Below are 23,306 nucleotides of genomic sequence, written 5' to 3'. Positions count from 1 at the left end.
GTCCCCTGCCCCTCCCTTGGGGTTGGATTCCAGTTTCTGACTACCCAAATGTGTTCACAATGCACACTGGAAGATGTAGCCCCATCTGGCAACACTGGAAATAAGCAAGGAGTCATAGGGCCCCTTAATACAGAAAAATTCCCCAGGTCACTGAGCTGGTGAACTCAAGGTGATGCGGCATTCCTCCATTCCTCATGATAACAGTATTTATTGAGAAAGCACCATATGCCAGGTCCTGTGCCATGCAGAGCCACACACACAGTCTGCCCCTAGGGAAACGACTCTTTAGTAGAAATATAGATGATGAGCCAAGGAATTCCAAAACACATGGTGCAGTGATATACATAAGAGGGGCTCCTGAACCAGGCTTGAGGGTTTGCAAAGAAAACTGGATGTCTGGGGCACGAGTGAAAGGAAGTATTAATCTTCACACTTTTATGTCCTTCCCTCAACCCTGCCATAATTTATAGACAAGTCCTATGTTCTGAGTAAAATATAAGTCCAACCATAATGCTTTTATCATTTTGGAACTAGGTTTTCCCTTCATCTATTTGTCCCTTCCTCTACTGAATCTTTGCCCCTTGTTATAAGCTGAATTGTGTCCCCGCAAAAGACATGTTGAAGTCTTGACTCCCGAAACCTGTAAATGTGACCTTATTTGGAAAGAGGGTATTTGCAGATGTAATAAAGATCAGATGAGGTCATACTGGATTAGGGTGGGCCCTTGATCCAATATGACTGGTGTCCTTATAAGAAGAGAAAGAACACAGAAACAGAGACACAGGGGAAAACACTATGTAAAGATGAAGAAAGAGATTGGAATCGTGCATATACAAGCCGAATGATGCCAAGGATTGACAGCAACCACCAGCAACTAGGAGAGAGGCATGGAGCAAATCCTTCCTCCGAGCCTCCAGAAGGAACCAACCCTGCCGACACCTTGACCTCAGACTTCTGGTCTCCAGAACTCTGAGAGAATAAATTTCGGTTGTTTTAAGACACCTGCTTTGTGGTAATTTTTACGGTAACCTTAGGAAACTAACACATCCTCCCGGGAGGTCTTTGTGTCTCAGGCCCCTGAGAATTCTAGTGTCTTCCTCAGTCCAGATCTCACCATCCTGTTGTTTACCTGCAATAGTACCAAGTCAGGGAATTAAGGCTGGTCCTACTATGGGTGTAGTTAAACGTTTCCCGCATTGCTCTAAGGCAGTGGTTCTGAAACTTTAGTGTGCTTCAGTAGCACTTGGAGGACTTGTTAAAACCTGAGGGCTAGCAGCCTACCTTCAGAATATCCAATTCAGCAGGTCTGGAGCAGGGTCTGAGAATTTGCATTTCAAACACGTTCCCAGCTGATGCTGATGCTGCTGCTCCATGGCAGGCCACTAGCACCATCTGGTCTCCAGGCAAGCTAGGTCATCCATCAGTTTCTTTCAGTAACATATACTAGAGGCTGGGCCACCATCTCTATTGCCACACAAGCTGTTTATAATCTAATATTTCACTTTATTTGAGGCTGCTATAAAGGGATGTCAAACAGGCTTACCAAATAGTTGAAAGAAATCCCTTTCAATGACAGTAAGGCGGGCCGAAATAAATAGAACCAAGATACATTGGAGTCAGTGCTATTTATGTAAAAAAAACCGAACTCTGCAGCTTATTCATGTCAAACAAGCTTTTATTTTCAATGTGAACAATACTGTCAAATTTATCTGTCAAAGGTAAGAATAAAGTCAGATGTCAGTTAATATCATTTTGGGATGTTGAACTTTGAAACAACATTTGTATTGTGGGCTAATGAAAACTAGAAAATCCGTGAAGAACAAATTCTTCTTTTCTTTCGCTGTCCACTTCTTTTTATGCCTTCCAACTGTAGGGTGGGATAAGAGTCAATTAACAATTGTACACCAGTAACATGCACCAGGGACTTTCTAAATAGGAGTCAATACTATGAACATCTGTTGGCTCTCCAAGGAGAAAACAAAACGTTTTCTTCTTGTTACCCAGACCCTTGGTTGTCAGGGTGCACATCATTTCATCACACCAACCTCATCTCTCTCTTGCCCACCACTATAAATGCTAGTTTTTGTTCTTGAAAGGCCACTCTGTGATTTAAATGTCTTTCCACCTTAAGAGCCCATGCTCCTTACACAAATCATAAATCCCTTATATTCTCAGACCTCCGGTTTCCGTATCTGTAAAATGAGAAAGAGGCTGTTATCAAACATCCGCAGGTGTAAAAATTAAGAAAGGGAGAAAGAAAGAGTGTGATACTGGGAGAGAGAGAGAGATGAGAGAAAGGAAAAGATGAATGGGTAGAGGAAAGAGAAACTAAGATTGAATTACCAACTCAGTGATAGCCAATAATCTTACTATGGCTAATTTTCTTTTCTTTTGAATAAAAAATCTAAATTGAAGTAACATTTGTGAATTACTCATGAAATGCCATCTTATTTGAAATCCTTAACTTTTTCCTACTTTGTAAGCAGTCACCTTCTCAAAGGCATTGTTATGCCAAGAGACTCCATTTCTGTGGCCAGGTGATGAAGGTTCAGCTAGTGCACAGCTTGGTCGCTTTAGCTGCTTCTCCTCATGGCCACTCTCTAAAAATATAGGTCTCTATATTTTAGACCTCTAAAAAAACATAGGTCTCTATTTCCAGGTCTGATAAATTTCCCATCTGTAGTACACTTAAAGCTACAGGACAAAGGACTTGCTGCTGTAAATGAAATACATTCCAAAACAGACTTCGTTCTATACCATCTGGAATACAAGTACATTATTAACATTGTTTTCCCAAAAGTAAATTTCAACAATTTTTTCTTATTTACTTCACACAAAAAATTAAAAACATGATAGATAGCTAGTGGGAAGCAGCTGCATAGCGCAGCGTGATCAGCTCGGAGCTCTGTGACCACGTAGAGGGGTGGGATAGGGTGGGTGGCAGGGAGACGCAAGAGGGAAGTGATATGGGGTTACAGGTATTTGTATAGCTGGTTCACTTTGTTATAAAGCAGAAACTAACACACCACTGTAAAGCAATTATACTCCAATAAAGATGTTAAAAAGATAAAAAGTAGATTAAGGATGTAAACAAAACAAAACATAAAGCTGTTAGTAACAGGTATATGTCAGGAATGCTTGCACTATACAATAATACCTGTATTCTCCAGAGCTGCCCTCTGCTGAGACCATATCCAGCTTAGGTCCTTCTTCTGGTTTCCCATTTCCATCCTCTTTCTCTTCATCAGCGTTTTCATACTGATGTTCACTCTCTTCTTTAGGGTCGAATGATACGAACTTTGGCACCACAAGGTGGTGGACAACATTTCCCGATTTAAAATCAGCAGCAGAATCTAGTTCTCTGCCCTCGGGAGGATCTGGAGAAGAGAAATATGTCAGAAAATAAATAAATAAGTAAAAAGAACAGCTGGCCATGCTCCTACTGGTTGATACAACACTTCCATGGCCCTCGCACTTCTGCTGCTTGACAGTTTTCACAACACGTTCCCCCTCTTTCCAGCAGATCTCACACACTGCTGCTGATTATTTCTGGCCCGTTGGAGAAGGGATCGAAATCGTCTGATCCTGAGAGCATTTTTGTATGTTTCTGCCAGAACGTCACTGGAAAATATTCACCCCATTTAAAGACAAATTCTACCGCGAAGCTCATTGATTCCTCAACCACTGAAAAGTGCCCCTGTGCCGTTTCATCATTTTCTCAGGTCATCCTACTGAGAATCTTTACATTTTTAGAAGCCCGTCAGCCAAAAGTGAGGTATGCCATTTGTTTGCCCCTCGGGTGGTAGAAGGCAGCATACTTTTTCTCAAGATCCTAAAGGTCTTTAGAGAACTGGGCTTCTACTTGTGCATATCGTGCCTGAAGGTTTTTGAGAGCTCTGACCCGCTGCCTAACCGCCAGAGGCCAGCGCTGAGCGCGGCCTGACTTTGAGGCCGATGCCACCCTCAGCCTGATACTTGCTCCGCCAGACCTCACCTGCCTCTCCCAGGTCTTCCTGCCCCTGAGGATGCGCGGCATCCTCTAAAGGGTCCGAGGGCCGTCGGCAGCGGCGCCTCCTCATCACACGGCCGGTGCGAGGCCCGACCAGGACACGGTAGTTGTAGTGCCTGGGCTGCAGAAGGCAATGGACCACATCCCGGAGCAGGGACTTAAACTGCGCCGCGGGGGCCCCGTGGCCCGCGACCACTCCCGCACCCTCCTGCCCATTCTCCTCCTCCTCTTTTGTCTCTTCGTCCTCCTCGACCTCCTCCGCAGTTTCGTCCCCCTCTTCTGACTGGTACTCATCCTCCTCCTGGTCCTCGATGTCTAATTCAAACTCTCCCTCGTCCTCGTCCTCCTCCTCCACCATCTCTACATCCCAGTCTTCTTCCACTGCGGCCTGGGCGGCCTTCTGCCCACCATCCTCCTCGTCAAACGCTCTGGAGAGCCTCAGGGAGGCCAGCAGGGCCGCGGCCCGCTCGACTCCATCCATCCCTCCCGAAGGGGATGCACGGACCCCGAGGGGACTGGGGTCGCCACCCGCCCCGCCACCAGCTCCGTCCTGGCCACCTGGGATTAGCCCGTGCTCCTCTGTGGCAGACATGGCAGGAGGGACGCGCCAGACACGGATTGGGCTGCAGTGACGACCGCGGGGAAGATGGCGACCGCCGGGATGAGTGTCGCTGAGGGAGGGGACGCTGTGGGCAGCGGGGCCTCCGGGACGGGGCGGGGGCTGCAGAGAAGCCGGCTGCACAGGGGACAGTATTCGGCGAAGATGCCTCTGGCGGCCCCGCTACGGGAAGGGTAGACGGCCTGCCCGCGGTGCGCCCCAGCGACACTGGGACGAGGACGCTGCGCACAGGGCCACAGGGCGGGAAAGAGCCTGACTGGCTGGCGATGGGAGGCGGACTTCAGAAGGGTCAACGAAGGGCCACTTCCTCCACCGCCGGCTCTAAGCTCATTTGCCAGCACCCAAGGATTGACAGCACCACCGTCCAATGAGTGATCAAGGTCTTCAGCTTCCCTGGAGGCCTTAAAGGCCTAGCTCACCCTGAGCCTATGTGAGCGCACAGGAATCCCTTCCTTTTCATTCCGCCACTACAAGCGCAAAACTACAATGTCCCTAAAGGGCGGCACCCTGGGGTATGGGAACCTGCATGTGTTCCCCAATTGCCACCCTGGGGCAGCTCACGCTACCCTGGGGCAGCTCACGCTGATAGAGACACACTTAGTTCAAAAACGAGAGAGAGAGAGAGAAGGTGTATAGATCAAATCTCAGCAACGCTTAAAACCTCCCACAAGAGAGAGCAAGAGAATTTGGAGGTTTTAATGCTGTTAAGGCTACTTAGAAAAGGACATACAAAGTCGATATAATTGCAGTGAGAATGGAGAGTGGAAGAAGCAGTAAAGACAGGAGCTGGACAGTGTGTCATCAGGGCTCCCCAATTCACTTGCAGCCTCCAAGAAATGAAGACAGAGAGAGGGAAGAGAGAGAGACAGAGACACACAGAGACAGAGACACACACGCACAGAGAGATACTTGTTTTAAAGACTGGGCTGAGCACCTGCTCTGCACTGGACTGTGAACACCCCCTGCCTCCCAAATTCATACGATGAAGCCCATCCCCCACCCCACGCCACCCCCAGGAGATGGTATTTTGAGACTGGGTCTTTGGTAGGTCATTCAGTTGTGAAGGTCAGGAGGCTGGGGTCTACACATTGGGATTACAGCCCTTACAGGAAGAGACCATAGATGGTGCTCTCCGCCCACCACCCCAACGTGAAGCCACAGGAAGAAGGCGGCTATTTTCAAGCCAAAACGAGGGCCCTCACCAAGAACTCCACCATGCTGGCACCCTGACCTTGGGCTTCCTAGCCTCCAGAACTGTAGGAAATAAATAAATGTCTTGTTTAAGCCGCCCAGCCTATGGCATTTTGTTAGGGCAGCCTGAGCAGACTAATACAGCATGGCAGACGTTAACAGGACAGGCTTCCTAGAATCATTTCTCGCTCAACAGTCCGAGACTTTTTGTTGTACTCAGCCCCACTTAGCCGAGTGGTCAAGGGTAACGAATGCTGAAAACGAGGAAGAAATCAACAACTATTTTATGCTAATCCCATTTAGTACTGTCGCTGGGCACAGAAGCAAGACTGGATGTTAGCTGTAACTTCACGTTCAGGAGAACATAAGCTATGTCCCTTACTTCCAGTAAGCACACCGCCTTGGGATCCAGGACACCTAATTTGACAGACCCTAACGTATCACAGATGGGAAGCACACATTCTGCAGAGCGCTCCCGGGAAGGTTGGCGAGAAGAGCTGTTGTTGCCACCCTGAGTAGGAGTATGGACTCCTACCCCAAGTTGGGTTCAAAAGTCAATCAAGACTGGTGACACCACCCACACACACACTACCAAGACGCGATGCAAAGTGTATTCCTTACATGAGGAGGCTTCTGGGGGGAGAGCAGGGCAGCCTTTTCAAGCTGCTCCAAAAAAGACTTCACAGAGTCAGGAAAGGAAGAAATTGCTTTGGGAGTTCTACTGTGATTAGTGGATGGGGCCAGCATGACAGTTCCCTTGTGCTGGCAGTAGCTAGTGTAGTTTGACGCCCACTCCTCCTGCCCTCCACCCTACAACCGTGCCAAAGGAGAGAGTGGAGTGTAGGGCGTTGGGGAAGAGGGAGGGTTGACGTTTAAAAGCCCTCAGCAGCCAAACATCACAGGATGCAGTCAGACCCTATACTACAATTCACCTCTGGCGTGTGACTGGCGACTGAAATGTGCCATTTTCGTGTAATGGAATTTGAACTTGTGGAAGTAAGCCACTCTGGAACTCTGAGTCCTGCCGCCTAAGGCCGGGTAGGGAGGCAAAAGGTCTACTGAAGGCCGTTCAAGAGCCCAGCGTGGTGTATCCTGCGAAGTAAAATGCATGCCTCGGTCACCATCAATAAGGCCCGGAACTCCGAAGCCGGTAAGGAGGGTCTTGGCAGAGCCCTGCATAGTGGCTTTAGTATATGTAGAGACATGTGTGACCTGGATTTATAATTTGGGAGTCTGTGGGCCAAGAGATTCCCAGGGCTCTTTACCCCAAAGGGGACAGTTTTACACAAGGAAACGTCGTTGCTGCTATGGGCCAGACCAGACAGCCAGACCGACGACAATGGCCTGATTGTCTATGAAAACGTGCAGATGGTGCTAACTGTTGGCCAGAGCATCCAGCGCTAAGGTGACTGCCTGAAGTTCACTCACTGGTGCTGTCTTTTCGTTGAACAGTTTTATCTATGGTTATTGTATTGATTACTGACAAGGAAAGAGTTTTCCTGACATTTTCCTATTTATTTTCCACATGTCAGTCTTTTTTTGTTCCTTCACTCCTCAATTACTGTATTTTCTGTTCATTTGTTCTACGCTTTTAATATGTCATTCCAGTTCCATCTGTCCTCTATGGTTTCTGTAGAGAAATGGGCACAAATATTACTGAGGATTACTTGTATATGGGGAGTGGTTTCTATTGCTGTTTTCAAGGTTCACTCTTTGTCTTTGACTTTTGATAATTTGATCATGATGTGCCTAGGTGGGGATCTCTGATTTTATCCTGCTTGGAGTTTGTAGAACTTATTGGGTGTGTAGATTCATGTCTTTCCTCCGATTTTGGAGGTTTTCTGGCATCATTTCTTCAAAGATTTCCTGCCCCTTTCTCTCTCTCCTCTGCCTCTGCAACTGTCATTATGTGTACATTGATAAGCTTGCTGATGCACGTGAGTCTCATAGGCTTTGCTCATTATTCTTCATTCTTTGCTTTTCCTGCTCCTCTTTTCCTTTTCAGAGACTGGATATTTCAACTAACCTTTTAAAATTCACTGATTCTTTTTCTCCTGGTCAAATTTGCTGTTGGACTTCTTTTATTAATTTCTCATTTCACTTACTGTGCTTTTCAGCTGAAGAACTTTTACTTTGTCCCTATTTATAATTTCTATCTCTTTGGGATACATCTTTCTCATTGTTTGCTAGTTCTTTGATCATTGTTTCCTTTCGCTAATTGAGTTTATTGAAGACAACGGACTAAGAATATTTTTTCCAGTAACCCAAATCCTGTGCTTTACCTCTGACAGTTTATAGTAATTAATTTTTTCCATGTGAACAGGACACACATTCCTCCCATCCCCTCCAACTTTATGGAAGTATAATTTACAAATAAAATTTGTATATTCAAGGTGAACAGTGTGATGCCTGATGTATGTATACATTGTTAAATGATTATCCCTGTCAAACTGATTAATACATCTATCACCTCACATAGCTAAAGGTTTCTTGGGGGTGGTGTGTGGGATAAAACTAAGATCTACTCTCTCAGCAAGTCTCCATCATACCATACAATATCTTAAATTAAAATAGCATGCTGTGCATTAGATCCATAGAATGTATTCATCTTATAACTGATCATTTGTACCTTTGGATGAACCACCCCACAAATAACAAACCTGGAGGCATCATGGTTCCTGATTTCATTATATTACAAAGGTACAGTAAGCAAAACAGTATGGTACTGGCATAAGAACAGATATATACAAAGACCAATGGATCAAAATATAGAGCCCAGAAATAAACCCACACATACATGCTCAACTATTTGACAAGAACTCAAGAACACACAATGAGGACAGGATAGTCTCTTCAATAAATGGTGCTAGAAAACTGGATATCCACGGGCAAAGATACTATGTTGGACCCTTATCTTACACCATACCCCAAAATGAACTCAAAATGGATTAAAGACTTAAACGTAAGGCCTGAATCTGTAAAACTCCTCGAGGAAAACACAGGGGTAAGCTCCTTGACATAGGTTATGGCAATGATTTTTTTTGAAATGACACCAAAACAAAGGCAACAAAAATAAACAAGTGGACTACATCAAACTAGAAAGCTTCTGCACAGCAAAGGAAATAATCAACAAAATGAAAAGGCAACTGACCTGTGAAGCAGAAGAAAATATTTGCAAATCATGTTATCTGCTGAGGGGATAATATGCAAAATATATAAGGAATTCAATCACCTCAACAGCAAACAAACAAACAAAAAAACAAAACCAACAAATAATTAATAAAAGGGCACACGGTCCAAATATACGTTTTTCCAAAGAAGACATACAACTGGCGAATAGGTATATGAAAAGGTGTTCAACATCACTAACCATCAGGGAAATGCAAATCAAAGCTGCAATTAAGACATCACTCCTATTAGGATGGCTATTATCAAAAGGACAAGAGATAGCAAGTGTTGGCAAGAGTGTGGTAAAAAGGGAACCCTCGTGCCCTGTTGGTGGGAAAGTAAAATGGTGTACCCACTATGGACAACTGTATGGAGGTTCCTCAAAAGATTGAAAGTAGAACTATCAGATCAGCCAGCAATCCCACTCCTGAAAACAGATCCAAAGGAGGTGATTTCTGCTCTGCTCTCTTATGCTCATTGCAGCATTATTCACAATAGCCAAAGAATGGAGACAACCTAAGTGCTTTGAGCAGATGAAAGGATAAAAAACATATCATATATATATATAAAAGACATATAAAAGAATTCTTCTTAAAAATTCACCTGAGCGCTTCCCTGATGGCGTAGTGGTTAAGAATCCACCTGCCAACGCAGGGGACGTGGGTTCGAGCCTTGGTCCGGGAAGATCCCACACGCTGCGGAGCAACTAAGCCCGTGAGCCACAACTACTGAGCCTGCGCTCTAGAGCCTGTGAGCTGCAACTACTGAGCCCGCGTACTACAACTACTGAAGCCCGCACGTCTAGAGGCCGTGCTGCACAACAAGAGAAGCCACCGCAATGAGAAGCCCGCGCACCGCAATGAAGAGTAGTCCCCGCTCGCCGCAACTACAGGAAGCCCGTGCGCAGCAACGGAGACCCAATGCAGCCAAAAATAATAAATAAATAAAAACAAAAAAATAAATTAAAAAAATTTATTTGAAAGACTATTCTTACCTTTAGGGGGGTGATCCAGAGAGGAACAGGAACAGAGACAAGACATAGTAGATTCTCCTTCCTTCAGACTTCTTGTCTCTCTCAGGAAATCTCTACAGGCACAGCTTAACAGTGAGCCAGCTGGAAAGGCAAAATAGGGATGGCAGAGAGCCAGAAACTTAGAACAGGTTATAGAATTTTGAGCTCAGATATTAAACAACTTGTACTTACCTCGCATCTACTTCCTCTTATATATCCTGACAAAGAATGCAAACAGTATGCCTTCTGAGACAAAATAAACACAGAAGTGACTATAACATCAGCAACACCCACTTCCAAAAACACAAGAACAAAATTTAAGACCTTTGTTAGGAAGTGTACTTATGTTTATATAGTAAATAGGGAACCATTGACAGATTTTAATGAAATTTACATATGTCATTAATTTTGATGTAGAAAAAAAGTTCATGTGCATAATGACTTCTCTTCTTTCTCCCATGGCCACCTAGGAAACTCAGAGATTAGGAAAAAAGCTTCCTTCCCCATATGTTTCTTTAATATTCCAGCCTCAGGTACACTCAACACCTCTGCCTGAGCCCCTGATGGAACACCACTCTCAGGTGAGGCAGTTTATCTACCTGAAGGATTTCAAAATACCCTTAAGAGTTTGGAAGAATTGGGAGATCTAAAGGTAAAATCTGTGCAAACACTAGGTAGAGGCAAAAACCTTCTATGACTCAGAAACGTATCTGGAGGGCTGAGCGGGTGTGTGTGAGTGTATGGGTAAAGATTATTTTGGTTGAACTTTAGGCAAACTGTAAACATAAACTCTACACAGAAACACTTTCCAATCCCCTGTGTCTTTAAACTCATGAGATGAGCTGCCCTGCAGAGGCAGGACCTGGTATCTTTGGGCAGCTGTGGCAGTTAAAGAGTATGAGCTCTCAAACCAGGCTGCCTGGATAAAAGTTCCAGCGCACTTACAGGCTGTGAGATCTTGGGCTCAGGACTTAATATCTCAAATCCTGTCTTATATTATAATTCTCAATTTCTCCATCAGTAAACGAGGTGAAAAATAGTCCCAACCTCATCGGATTGCTGTACAGATTTAATGAGCTAATACTTTACAAGGGTCTACTTGATGTAGAGCTTGGCACGGAGTAAGTGCAAATTAATGTCTGGGCACATCACAAAATGAACACATTCCATGCTCACTGCTGTAGCTGCACAGATCATCTTTTAATCCTTCAAATATGCTATGTTCTCTTTCTTCTAATGGATCTTTGCCCATCTTCATTCCCCTAACTAGACCTTATGTATAGCTTTGGCCCCCACTGACTTTCTAAGCCCTAATCATCCTTTCTGTCACAACTCAGCCTTTTTTTTTTTTTACAAGAAGCCTCTTCTCTGTTAAGACCGGGATGCACGTTTCTTTCTTTGTTATTTTTTAACTAAAGTGAAAATAAAATAACATGAAATTAATGATTTTAGTCCATTTAAAATGGACAAATCAAATAAAACGTTTTAAAAATAAAATGTACAAATCAGTTCTTTTAGTACATTCACGATGCTGTGCAACTATCACCCCTATCTAGTTTCAGAGCATTTTCATCAACTCAAAAAGAAACACTGGGGTTTTGCAGGTGGCGCAGTGGTTGAGAGTCAGCCTGCCGATGCAGGGGACACGGGTTCGTGCCCCAGTCCGGGAAGATCCCACATGCCGCGGAGCAGCTAGGTCCGTGAGCCATGGCCGCTGAGCCTGTGCGTCCGGAGCCTGTGCTCCACAATGGGAGAGGCCACAGCAATGAGAGGCCCACGTACCGCAAAAAAAAAAAAAAAAAAAGAAAGAAATCCTATACCCAGGAAGCAGTCATACCCCATTCCCTCCTATCCTCAAACACTGGCAACCACTAATCTCCTTTCTGCCACTATGGATTTGCCTAATCTGGACATTTCATAGAAATGGAATCATGCCATATGTGGCATTGTGTGTTTGTGTGTGTGATATTTTCTAATTTTTGTTCATGGTAGTTGTTATCTTTTTTCATTATGAACTTTCTTCTCATTCTAAAAAAAGATTCACTTCATGCAGGATTGTGTATAATGATAGAAGAGAGTCTTCCATGTTGTATGAGTTTCTTGGCTGACTGAACCTCTTTTGGACTCTCCCTGAAAAAGACCAAGATTCCTTGGGCATAATGCCTGTACCAGTCCAATAACATACACAAAGATTGTATGCCATGACCAAAGGATTTTTATCCCAGGAATGTAGTGTTGATTTAACATTAAGAAATCAGAGGGTAGGGTCTCCCCTGGTGGAGCAGTGGTTAAGAATCCACCCGACAATGCAGGGGACACAGGTTCGTGCCCTGATCCGGGAAGATCCCATATGCTGTGGACCAACTGAGCCCATGGGCCACAAATACTGAGCCTGCGCTCTAGAGCCCATGTGCCACAAGTACTGAAGCTCACGCACCTAGAGCCCGTGCTCCACAACAAGAGAGGCCACCACAATGAGAAGCCTGCACACCACAACGAAGAGTAGCCCGCAGTCACCGCAACTAGAGAAAGCCCGCATGCAGCAACGAAGACCCAACAGCAGCCAAAAATAAATAAATCAATCAATCACAGTGTAGGAACTTCCCTGGTGGAGCAGTGGTTAAGAATCCACCTGCCACTGCAGGGGACACGGGTTCGACCATGGTCCGGGAAGATGCCACACGCCGCCGAGCAACTAACCTGTGTGCCACAACTACTGAGCCTGTGTTCTAGAGCCCGTGAGCCACAACTACTGAGCCCACGTGCCACAACTACTGAAGCCGGCATGCCTAGAGCCTGTGCTCCGCAACAAGAGAAGCCACTGCAACGAGAAGCCCGTGAACTGCAACGAAGAGTAGGCCCCGCTCTCCGCAACTAGAGAAAGCCCGTGCGCAGCAACGAAGACCCAACGTAGACAAAATTAAAAATAAATAAATTTATATAAAAGAAAGAAATCACAGTGTAATACATCTAACAGAATACCAGACAAATCCTCATGATCATCTTAAGAGACATTTACAAAGCCTGTAGCATAACTCAATACCCTTCCATGATAAAAACTCTCAAAAAACTAGGATTAGAAGATATCTTCTTCAATGCTCAACATCGCTAATTATTAGAGAAATGCAAATCCAAACTACAATGAGGTATCACCTCACACCGGTCAGAATGGCCATCATCAAAAAGTTTACAAACAGGGACTTCCCTTGGTGGTCCAATGGTTAAGACTCCACACTCCCTATGCAGGGAGCCCGGGTTCAAACCCTCGTCGAGGAACTAGATCCCGTATGCTGCAAGTAAGAGCCCACATGCCACAACTAAAAGACCCCGCATGCCGCAAGAGCCCACATGCCACAACTAAAAGATCCCACACGCCACAACTAAAAGATCCCACATGTCACAACCAAAGATCCCAGATGCCACAACTAAAGATCCTGCATTCAACACCTAAAAGATCCCAAGGGCAATGAAGATCCTGCACATGGCAACAAAGATCCCACGTGCCCCAAATAAGAACCAGCACAGCTAAGTAAATAAAATACAATAAAATAAAAATTTAAAAAAGTTTACAAACACTAAATGCTGGTGAAAGTGTGTAGCAAAAGGAACCCTCCTACTCTGTTGGTGGGAAATTAAATTGGTGCAGCCACTATGGAAAACAGTGTGGAGGTTCCTTCTAAACCTAAAAATAGTTGCCATATGATCCGACAATTCTACTCCTTGGCATATATCCAGAGAAAACTCTAATTCAAAAAGATACATGCACCCCAATGTTCACAGCAGCACTATTTACGATAGCCAAGACATGGAAGAAACCTAAATGTCTATCGACAGATGAATGGATAAAGAAAACGTGGTACATATATACAATGGAATACCACTCAGCCATAAAGAATAATGAAATAATGCCACTTGCAGCAACATGCATGGACCTAGAGATTATTATACTAAGTGAGGTACGTCAGACAGAGAAAGACAAGTATCATATGATATCACTTACATGTGGAATCTAATACAAAATGATACAAATGAACTTACTGGTATTTACAAAACAGAAACAGACTCACAGACATAGAAAACAAACTTATGGTTACCAAAGGGGAAAGGGGGTGGGGAAGGGATAAATTAGGAGTTTGGGATTAGCAGATATAAACTACTATATATAAAATAGGTAAACAGCAAGGTCCTACTGCATAGCACAGGAAGCTATATTCAATATCCTGTTGTTAACCATAATGGAAAAGAATATGAAAAGGAATGTGTGTGTGTGTGTATATATGTATGTATATATTTACGTTTATATATATATATTTATATATATAGGTGAATCCCTTTGCTGTACACCAGAAGCTAACATAATGCTGTAAATCAACTACACTTCAATAAAAATATATTAAAAAATGAAACACAGTTATGAAGCCATAAAAAAGGTACAAACTCTTAGTTATAAATTAAATAAGTCACGGGGATGTAATGTACAGCATGATGACTATAGTTAATAATACTAGATTGTATATTTGAAAGCTGCTAAGACAAAACCCTCTTAGGTTTGCTCTTAATAAGAGATTATAATAGGTTTTTCCTTACCTCCTAAGTAATCTCCGTAGAAAGCAGAGATTCTGTGTCTTATCAGAATAATTTCCTGTGCTGCTTGTTGATTTATCATGTCCTTTATTTGTAAGATAAATGAGTCTTCTTACTTCTAAAAGACAGAAGGCTGTTTTGAATCACATTACTTCCAATATTTACTTTTGAAATCTTTTATTACTACTCTGGTAAAATAGGTGGCCAAATAGTTTCTTAGTGACCCATGATTCTATTTAGCCAAGTGTACAAATCTTTTGCCATTTCTAACAACGTGTGATATTTGGCCTTTCCAAATTCAAATCCTAAATGAAATCTTCTTGATCTCATACTGATTTTTTTTTTTTTGCAGTACACGGGCTTCTCACTGTTGTGGCCTCTCCCGTTGCGGAGCACAGGCTCCGGACGCGCAGGCTCAGCGGCCACGGCTCACGGGCCCAGCCGCTCCGCGGCACGTGGGATCTTCCCGGACCGGGGCACGAACCCGTGTCCCCTGCATTGGCAGGCGGAATCTCAGCCACTGCACCACCAGGGAAGCCCTATATTCGTGTCCTTGTGTGAGTGAATTTGTAGGAATGCTCATGTGATTGAGTGAATGTTTGAGCAGGTTTGTATGGAGTGAATTGTTTAGAGTGTGGGTGACTGGGTTATGTCTATGTATTTGAGCACATTTGTGAGCATGTTCACGTGAGGGTATGAGGTATGAGCACATTTGTAGTGAGTGAATGTCTGAGCATGTGGGTGGGAAAGTACATGAATGTGTCTATATGCGTGAATAAGTTTTCAGCATGTTCATTTGTGTGAGCAAGGAGGAAACATGTTAATATAAGTGAATGTGTGAGCATGTGCATATATGTAGGCATGGACATTTGTGAGAGTGAATTTGTGAACTTTTTCACGTCTTACAGTGTGTTATGTGAGAATATTTGAGTGTTGAATAAATGGGGGTGTTCAAGTGTGTGGAACTTGTGAGCATGTGCATATATATTTTCATGTTTGTGTGAGTGAATATTTGTTTTCATGAGCTTGTTACGGTGAGAGTGTATTGTATGTTAAATCTGCGAGTGAATCTTTGTGTGTAAGTGAATGTTTGAGTTGATGCTGAGTGTGAGCATGTTTGTGTGAGAGTGAATAGGTACGCATATTTCTGTTTGTGAGTGTGTTAATGTGCCTGTGTAAGTGAATGGCTTCAGTGTGAACACAGTCTATATGACTGTGTCTCTGTAAGTATGAGTTTGTGAGAATGCATGTTGTGCCAGTTAATGTGTGAGCATGGCCCTGTTTTTGAGTGTGCTAATGAGTGTAAATGAGGGAATGTGCTCATGTGAGATCTGTGAGTGTGTCTTCTTTGTGAATACATTTGTGAACATGTTCAGGTGAATGAGGGAATATGTGCACTGGTGGTAGCATATGAGTGTGTCTACATGTGTGTGAGAACTGAGGACGTCTGTGTTAGTGAATACGTCTGTATAAGAGCATGAATTTGTTTTAGTGAATTTGTATGGTCATGGGTGAGAACAGGTAGGTGTATGTGAGTGAACACTGAGATGTTTGTGCATGTGAATGAGTAAATACGGGAGTAAGACTGGACACGTGATTTGTATAAATCATCATATCTAAGAGTATATATGCAAATGACTTTTTAACACGTGTGTGTTTGATTGAATGTGTTAGCATTTGAGCGTGTGATCATGTTAAGATGGGGATGCCCGTGTGTGACTGAATGTATGAGTATGTCCTTGTTTGTGTGTTTATATATATTAACGAGAGAAGGTGTGAGCGAATGAACGTAAGCATGTATGAGTGTGTCTTGCGTGTGAATGAATTCTTGGGCATGTTCTCGTGAATAAATGTGTGACCAAGTCTGTGGGATTGAATGTGTGACAATGTAGATGTAAGTGCGTCTATGTGTGTTAGTAATTTGTAAGCATGTTGTGAGTGAACAGGTGTTCACCTTTAAGCATGTTAATGTGTGGGGGTATTTGTGTGCGATTGTGTGAGCGTTTCTAAGTATGAGCATGTTCATGGACAAATGAAGACATGAGCATGCTCCTTTTGTGATCATGTTATTTTATGGAAGTTAAAGTGTATATACAGGGACTTCCCTGGCAGTCCAGTGGCTAAGACTTTGCCTTCCAATGCACGGGATGCAGGTTCAATCCCTGGTCGGGGAGCTGAGATCCCACACGGCCAGAAAATCAAAACAGAAAACAGAAGCAATATGGTAACAAATTCAATAAAGACTATTTTAAAAAAGGTCCACATCAAAAAAAAAATCTTTAGAAAACAGTGTATGTACATATAAGTGCAAATGAGTCTGTCTAGTGTGTGAATGATTTTGTGAGTGTGTTCACGTGAGTGAATACATGTATTATCATGCTCATGTGACTGAATGTTCACACATGTTTGTGCAAGTGACAGAATGTGTAAGACTGTTCGTGAGTACAGGAGTGTGACTGTGAGTTAATCTGTCACTGTGCCCTTTGGAGTGAATTGTGAGCATGTTATTATAAGTAACAATGTGTATGTGTGCATGTATAGTATCAATTTTTGTGTCTGAGTAAATTCACAAGTTTATTTGTGTGTTTGAACACACATATGAGTGAATGGTAATCAAGTTTTATATTTAATATGTTGATATGCATCTGTGACTGTGAGAATATGTGCAAGTGATTATATGTGAATCTCTACGTGTGCAAGCCAATTTTAAACCATGTTTGTATTTGTAAGTGAACATGTCAATGCGTGTGAGCCTAAATTAAAGTACACACATCAGTAAATATATGAGTGTTGATACATGAGTGAATGAATATATGGTTATATGACCATATTTTCACGAGTGAGTGAAGGTGTGAGCATTTCATGTGTGTAGCCATGTTGGTTTGAGTAATAGTTGTTCATCTGAGTGAGTGAATGAGCACGTATCTGTGAGTACATAAGCGTCTCCACCAGTGTGAGTAAACGTCTGAGCGTGATCATGTCAGGGAATAAATGTGTGTGCATCTATAAGATTGATGTGTGAGCCTATTCAAGCGTAAGTGTGTTGGTTTGAGTATATTTGTGTATTTAACACATATTTGTACCTATTCACGTGTATGAGTAAATATGTGAATTTGTTCATGGAGGTTAGCTTGCTCATGTGTGCGAGTTAATCTGTAAGCATACTAGTTTGCATGGGGTTGCTAATGGATGAGTAAACTTATGCGTGAATATGTGAGCATCTACTTGTGAGTGTATATGTACATCTGTGCGTGTCTGAACATGTGAATTTCATGATGAGCGTGAAAATGTTTATTTGCAATTGAATGGGTAAGTGTGTTCCTATTTGTGTTCATTTGCACAGGCAAAGGGTTTGAGAGTGTACGTATGTGCAGGATCCGTGCACATGAGCCTAAATTAGTATGTCTTTAGGTTGGAATAAATTTGTGATCATGGTTGTATGAGGGAATGGATGTTTGGGCATTTTTGGGTGTGTGAGTGAATGTTGCAAGTGTGTTTATGTATGTGAGCTTCTTAATGGAAGAATCTATTTCTGGGAGTGAAAGTGTGAGTGTGTGTTTGGAAGCATGTTCATTTGCAAGTGACTGTGTAAGGATGTCCCTGTTTGTGCTTACGTGCACAACCTGTGAGGGAATGTGTATGTACGTGTGACACATATGAATGCCTTGTGCATGAGTGATACTGTAACCATGTTCATTTAAGTGACTGGGTGAGCCAGTTTGAGTGAATAAATGTGTCAACATATTTTATGAGTGTCACTGAGCATACATATAAGTGTGTTCATGCCAGTGAATGAATATATGAATGTTATTTGTCTGTCAGAGAGTTAACGTGTGGGTGTATTTGACTACGTGAGTGAATGTGTATGCAAGTAAACACGTGAGTGTGTAATATGTGGGATAATAATTTCTGTCGGGAATGCGGGAGCATGTTCATATGTGGAGCAGGCACTCTGGGGACTTAACATGTAAGTATATTTACATATTGAGTATGACTGCATGTGTGATCAAGTTCATACGTGTGACTGTTGATGAGCATCAGCACGTGTTTGTGAGTATACGTGAGTTTGTCTCTGTGCGAGAGTAACTTTGTTTGATGTTAACAGTGAATAAATATATACGCATGTCCTTATTTGAGGGTGTTCATCTGTGGGTGACTGTGTGAGCATGTTCATGTGTGTGAGGGACTGAGTGTGTTTGTAGGTGAATAAACGTGTAAAGATACTCACAGGTGAGTGACTGTGCAAGGAGCATGATAGAGTGAGAGTATATCTGTGTGTGACTGAATATGTATTTTAGTTTGTGAGCAGGCTAATGCATGTGCATAAGTGAATACGTGGCTGTGTCCATGTAAGCAAACACAAGTGTGCCCGTGTGTAAGTGAATTTGTGAGCAAACTCATGTGACTGAGTGAATGTGTGAACGTGTCCATATATGTGAGTCTGTGTTTGTATGAATTCTTGAGTATCTTATTGTGTGAGTAAATAGTGAGCATGTTTGTATATGTGAGCATATTAATGGGAGAGGGAGAATGGATATGTGTGAAAATGAATTTATGGGAGGGTCGCTATGTATGTGTATGAATTTGTGAGCATGTTTGTGTGCATGAGATTGTTGATTGTGTGAACCCATTAACACCAAGTATGCCACTGTGTGGGAGTGAACGTGTCAGTGTGTTGATGTGTGTGAAGGAACGTGAGTGATCTTGCGTATGCGATCATATTCATGTGTGCAATGAATTCGTAAGCACTGTCATGTACGTGAACATGGTATTTCAAATATATCTGGGTGTCTGAATATGTAGATACATGTTCCTAAACCAGGGTATCTACAAGTGCTAGTAAACCTGTGAGTGAGTGTGTGAACATGTGCATGTGAATCTTTAAGCGTGTTTGATCGTGTAAGCTTGTTAATGTTTGATTACATTTGAATGAGTGAACATGTGAGTGTGTATGAATTTATCTGAGTGTATCCATATGCATGAGTGAAGGTGTGGACTTCATGGTGTGTGAGCATGTTTGTGGGTAAGTGAATATGTGAGCATGCCTGTTTGTGACTGTGTTAATGTGTGCATGTGAGCGAATGTGTGAGTTTTACATGTGAGCATACTTGAGTGTGTGTGTGTTTGTGTGTGTGAGTGAATCCGTGGGCATCTTCATTTTATTGAGTGAATATGTGACCAAGTTTGTGTGAATAAATGACTGTGTAAGCAGAATGTGCTTAAATTTGCCATCTTATACATTGCTGTGACTAAGGCAACATGCAGGTTTGTTTTGGTGGGCAATTGTATGTATGTTCTTTCTTGCTCAGAGTGGTGTGATCGTTGCTTGAGTTTCCTGCCAACTACCAGTAACAAACAGCTGGGTGGGCCAAGTGATTTCAAAAACAGATTGTACATTTGTCCCATTTCTGTCCCTGTTTATCACAAGGCTGCTGAATTTCAGTGCAGGGCTACCTGTTCCAATGCTTCCATTCTAGGGGAAATTTTTCTTGGGCAGCTGTTTGTATAGCTTTCACAGCCTCAGACGTGGCCTCTTGGGAGGTGGTCACGTAACGCTACCAATAGATTTCCTCCCAGATTACCTTTGCCACTGGGCTTCTCATTTTTGTTCCGTAAGATGGGATGTATATGTTTTAAGATCCCCAGAAGAGTAACATTGGGCTGCAATTTCCCTCAAGTCTTTCCCAAGTGCTTATTAACGATGGCCTTGGTAAGCCTGACAAATTTTGTAAACGTTGTAACCAAGTAGCTGTCAATTTGGATGGAAAAACTCCCACGTAGGGCTTCCCTGTGGGCGCAGTGGTTGAGAGTCCGCCTGCCAATGCAGGGGACACGGGTTCGTGCCCCGGTCTGGGAAGATCCCACATGCCATGGAGCGGCTAGGCCCGTGAGCCATGGCCGCTGATCATTAGCGTCCGGAGCCTGTGCTCCGCAACGGGAGAGGCCACAACAGTGAGAGGCCCGCGTACCGCAAAACAACAACAACAACAACAACAAAAAACTCCCACGCAGAGACTGGTTAGATTTCTCCATGGGATCAAATATGTTTTCATGAGAACTGTCTTTGCTGTCGCACCCAAAAGCTGTGATTGTTTACTGTGGGCAGTAAGTGCTGCAGCTGTTGAAGAACCCAGTCCCACTGAGTGTGATGTAAATCTTGAAGGTGGTATTGTAAGAACGTTAGGTTAGGAAAGAATTCCCAAACTGGATGAAGCTCCTGACATTTTAGACATGCCTTGTCCTGGGTATTATGTTGTATACATTCCTTTCCTTGTGTGTGTGTGTGTGTGTGTGTGTGTGTGTGTGTGTGAGTATGTGTGTGTGTGTGTATTTATATATAAAATATGACCTACCAACCCGGGGGAAATTCATGATAAGTTGCCCTTGGTCAATTAGTGTAATTTTTTTTAGTGCAAGCTTCAGTAAATGGGACTTGTGCTAGAGAGAGAGAAATCGTTATAACTACTAAGAAAAGAGACCAATAGTTGTTAAGGTATACGTTTTTGGCAGCGTTTACATTCATCATTATGCCAGGGATTAGTAAGAGCTATAATTTTATCTAATTGTAACCCCATAGAGTTTGTCGGTATGGCTCTTCATTACAGCATTTTTAATATGACTACACTGATCACAAGCATGCTGGCTGTACTACCGGGTGCATACTCTCCCTGGGATGCCTTAAATAAGACTCAAGAGATAGTGGCTCTATTTGCTTAATGGCACTACTTTATAACACTGGGTCTCATCTGATTTGAGGTGAAAGTTGGCCCTGAGGGTTTAGAAGGCATCTATGAGTCATTAAGTGTTATCCGAAGAGTCTGGCTTAGCCAGAATGGGTGTTGCTAGTAGTAGAAGAGACAGGAGAAGGTCGCTAGCCTCAGTGTTGGTATCTGTGGTCATGTCAGTAGGATTGACCAACCTGAATAGCCAACAGCATGGCTCCCATTGTCCCCAACCTGACCTATGTTGTAAGAGTCCCTGTTGTGTGCATGTGGTATACTGTTTCCAACACACCCTGTCAACAGAAGTGTGTGGATTACTAGGGCTGGGTGAACCGCAAATAGACAGATAGTCAACAATGGCAAGGGCAGTAACTCCTCAGGTAAGAAGGGGCATACTAACAGGGTAGGGATTAAGGTTGGAGGTCACCTGTAGCCATCAGTAGGGGACCTGATTGTCCCTGGGTGTTGTTCAGATGGGGTTACCTGGTCTGGGAGAGGTTTCGCTCCACCCCCTGGGTTCCACAGTGCCTTTAGTGGAGCAAAGTACAGGGATGGCAGATAAGGACACCTCTTTCTCCAGAAAGTGGTGGGTAGTTTGCTTGGCTTATACTGGATGACGAACGAACACAGGCTAAGGATGGTTTCAGAATCACTGGTCCACGTCAGGTTCTCATCAGGATCACGAAGGAAGTGGCTCAGCTCCGGGTTTTCTATGAGGGAGAAAGGAAAGATGAAAGTACCTGGTGAAAGTTTCTTTTCTGTGCATGGCAATGCCTGGGCTCCCATGTCTGTGAAAACTGACAACCGGGTCGTGTCTGCAGTGGAGGTGTACACCAGCAGAGAGAGAAATGTCTCTGTTGGGGGTCTCGTCATTTGTTGTGAATTTAAATATGGTGTAGTTATGCCACAGGGGCATGAACTTAATATAATCTGGACCGTGGGCAGTATTTTTGACCACCTGAAGGGCCACTGCCCTCCAAGTTCTCTCAACAGCCCTTGAGTTAAAAGTCCATTATGTCGGGGCTTCCCTGGTGGTGCAGTGGTTGAGAGTCCGCCTGCCGATGCAGGGGACACGGGTTCATGACCCGGTCCGGGGAGATCCCACATGCCGCGGAGCGGCTGGGCCCGTGAGCCATGGCCGCTGAGCCTGCGCGTCCGGAGCCTGTGCTCCACAACGGGAGAGGCCAAAACAGTGAGAGGCCCGTGTACAGCAAAAAAAGGAAAAAAAAAGTCCATTATGTCTTTCCATGATCCCTGCTACTGGAAGATGATAGGATAGGTGACAACCCCAAGCAATGTTTTCTTGTAATGCCCGTTGCTGGTTTGCTTTACAGGGATGTGGGAACTTTGGTCTGACGGGATAACTTCTGCGGCAGCCCCAAGGGCTGTAAAAGCTATTTTGTCAAGCCCTCAATAATATGAGGAGACGCCTGTGCCTTGCATGGATACACTAATGGAAGGCCTGTATAGAAGGCCGGGAGGTTATGGTAAATTAACTGCAGTGGCAGGGTATGTGGTGATTTTCTCATGGAGTTGCAGCACTCTAGTAGGGCCAGCTTTAGCTCAATCCAGTAGATCCCATTATCATTTGAGCAGAGGCCTTTGTTGCTCTACGGGGAGCTTCTGCCACTACCCAGGACATAACAGGAATCTCAAACCACAGGACAACTGGCTCTGCTCCAGTAAAGCCTTCAGTTTCAATAAGGGCTCAGTGCACCTCCAGAAGCTGCCTCTCCACTGGCCAATACCTTTGGACTGAGTCTGGGAGTCACTTATGCCAAAGGCCCACGGACATTTGGTCCAGCGGCTCCCATAAGTGAACGTTAGGGTGGCCGAAACTTCCAATTGTAAGTCCTGCCCTCAGAGCACTAGTGGGAGAGCTGAAATGATAGCCTTCTTTAGTCTTATCTAGTGCCTTTTGTGGCTCAGGTCCCCACGGAAAAGTGGAGGGCCAATGGGTGACTCCGTAGATGGGAGCCAGCAAATATTTGAGGTTGGCAC

General features: G+C 43.7%; 2 protein-coding genes across 4 annotated transcripts in view; both read right to left on the bottom strand.

Moving 5' to 3' along the window:
- Positions 1–1,519: 1,519 nt before the first annotated feature.
- Positions 1,520–23,306, bottom strand: part of LOC149744212 (uncharacterized) — a 41,356-nt gene continuing 19,569 nt past the window's right edge. For 2 of the 3 annotated variants that reach the window (XR_016391301.1, XM_089904236.1), the window contains exons 2-5: positions 14,587–22,015; positions 9,982–10,101; positions 3,158–3,377; positions 1,520–1,867 (exon numbers count right to left, since the gene is read on the bottom strand). Coding sequence is in view for 2 of the 3 variants with exons in the window: in XM_089904236.1 (XP_089760362.1) it covers positions 1,855–1,867; positions 3,158–3,377; positions 9,982–10,101; positions 14,587–14,665 (432 nt within the window). In the remaining variant the exon portion in view is untranslated. The remainder of the gene's footprint in view (positions 1,868–3,157; positions 3,378–9,981; positions 10,102–14,586; positions 22,016–23,306) is intronic. The other variant, XM_089904235.1, reaches the window with a different exon arrangement.
- On the bottom strand, positions 3,909–4,616 carry LOC149744213 (uncharacterized). Its single transcript, XM_089903895.1, has one exon. The coding sequence runs from the start codon at positions 4,599–4,601 to the stop codon at positions 3,909–3,911; it is 693 nt and encodes a 230-aa protein (XP_089760021.1). The 5' UTR covers positions 4,602–4,616.

The sequence above is a fragment of the Delphinapterus leucas genome, chromosome X, assembly GCF_059928025.1.
Source record: "Delphinapterus leucas isolate spDelLeu-1000000601 "Yukka" chromosome X, BTC_Dleu_Yukka2, whole genome shotgun sequence".
Taxonomy (NCBI): Eukaryota; Metazoa; Chordata; class Mammalia; order Artiodactyla; family Monodontidae; genus Delphinapterus; species Delphinapterus leucas.
This window is presented reverse-complemented; position numbering and strand designations above follow the sequence as displayed.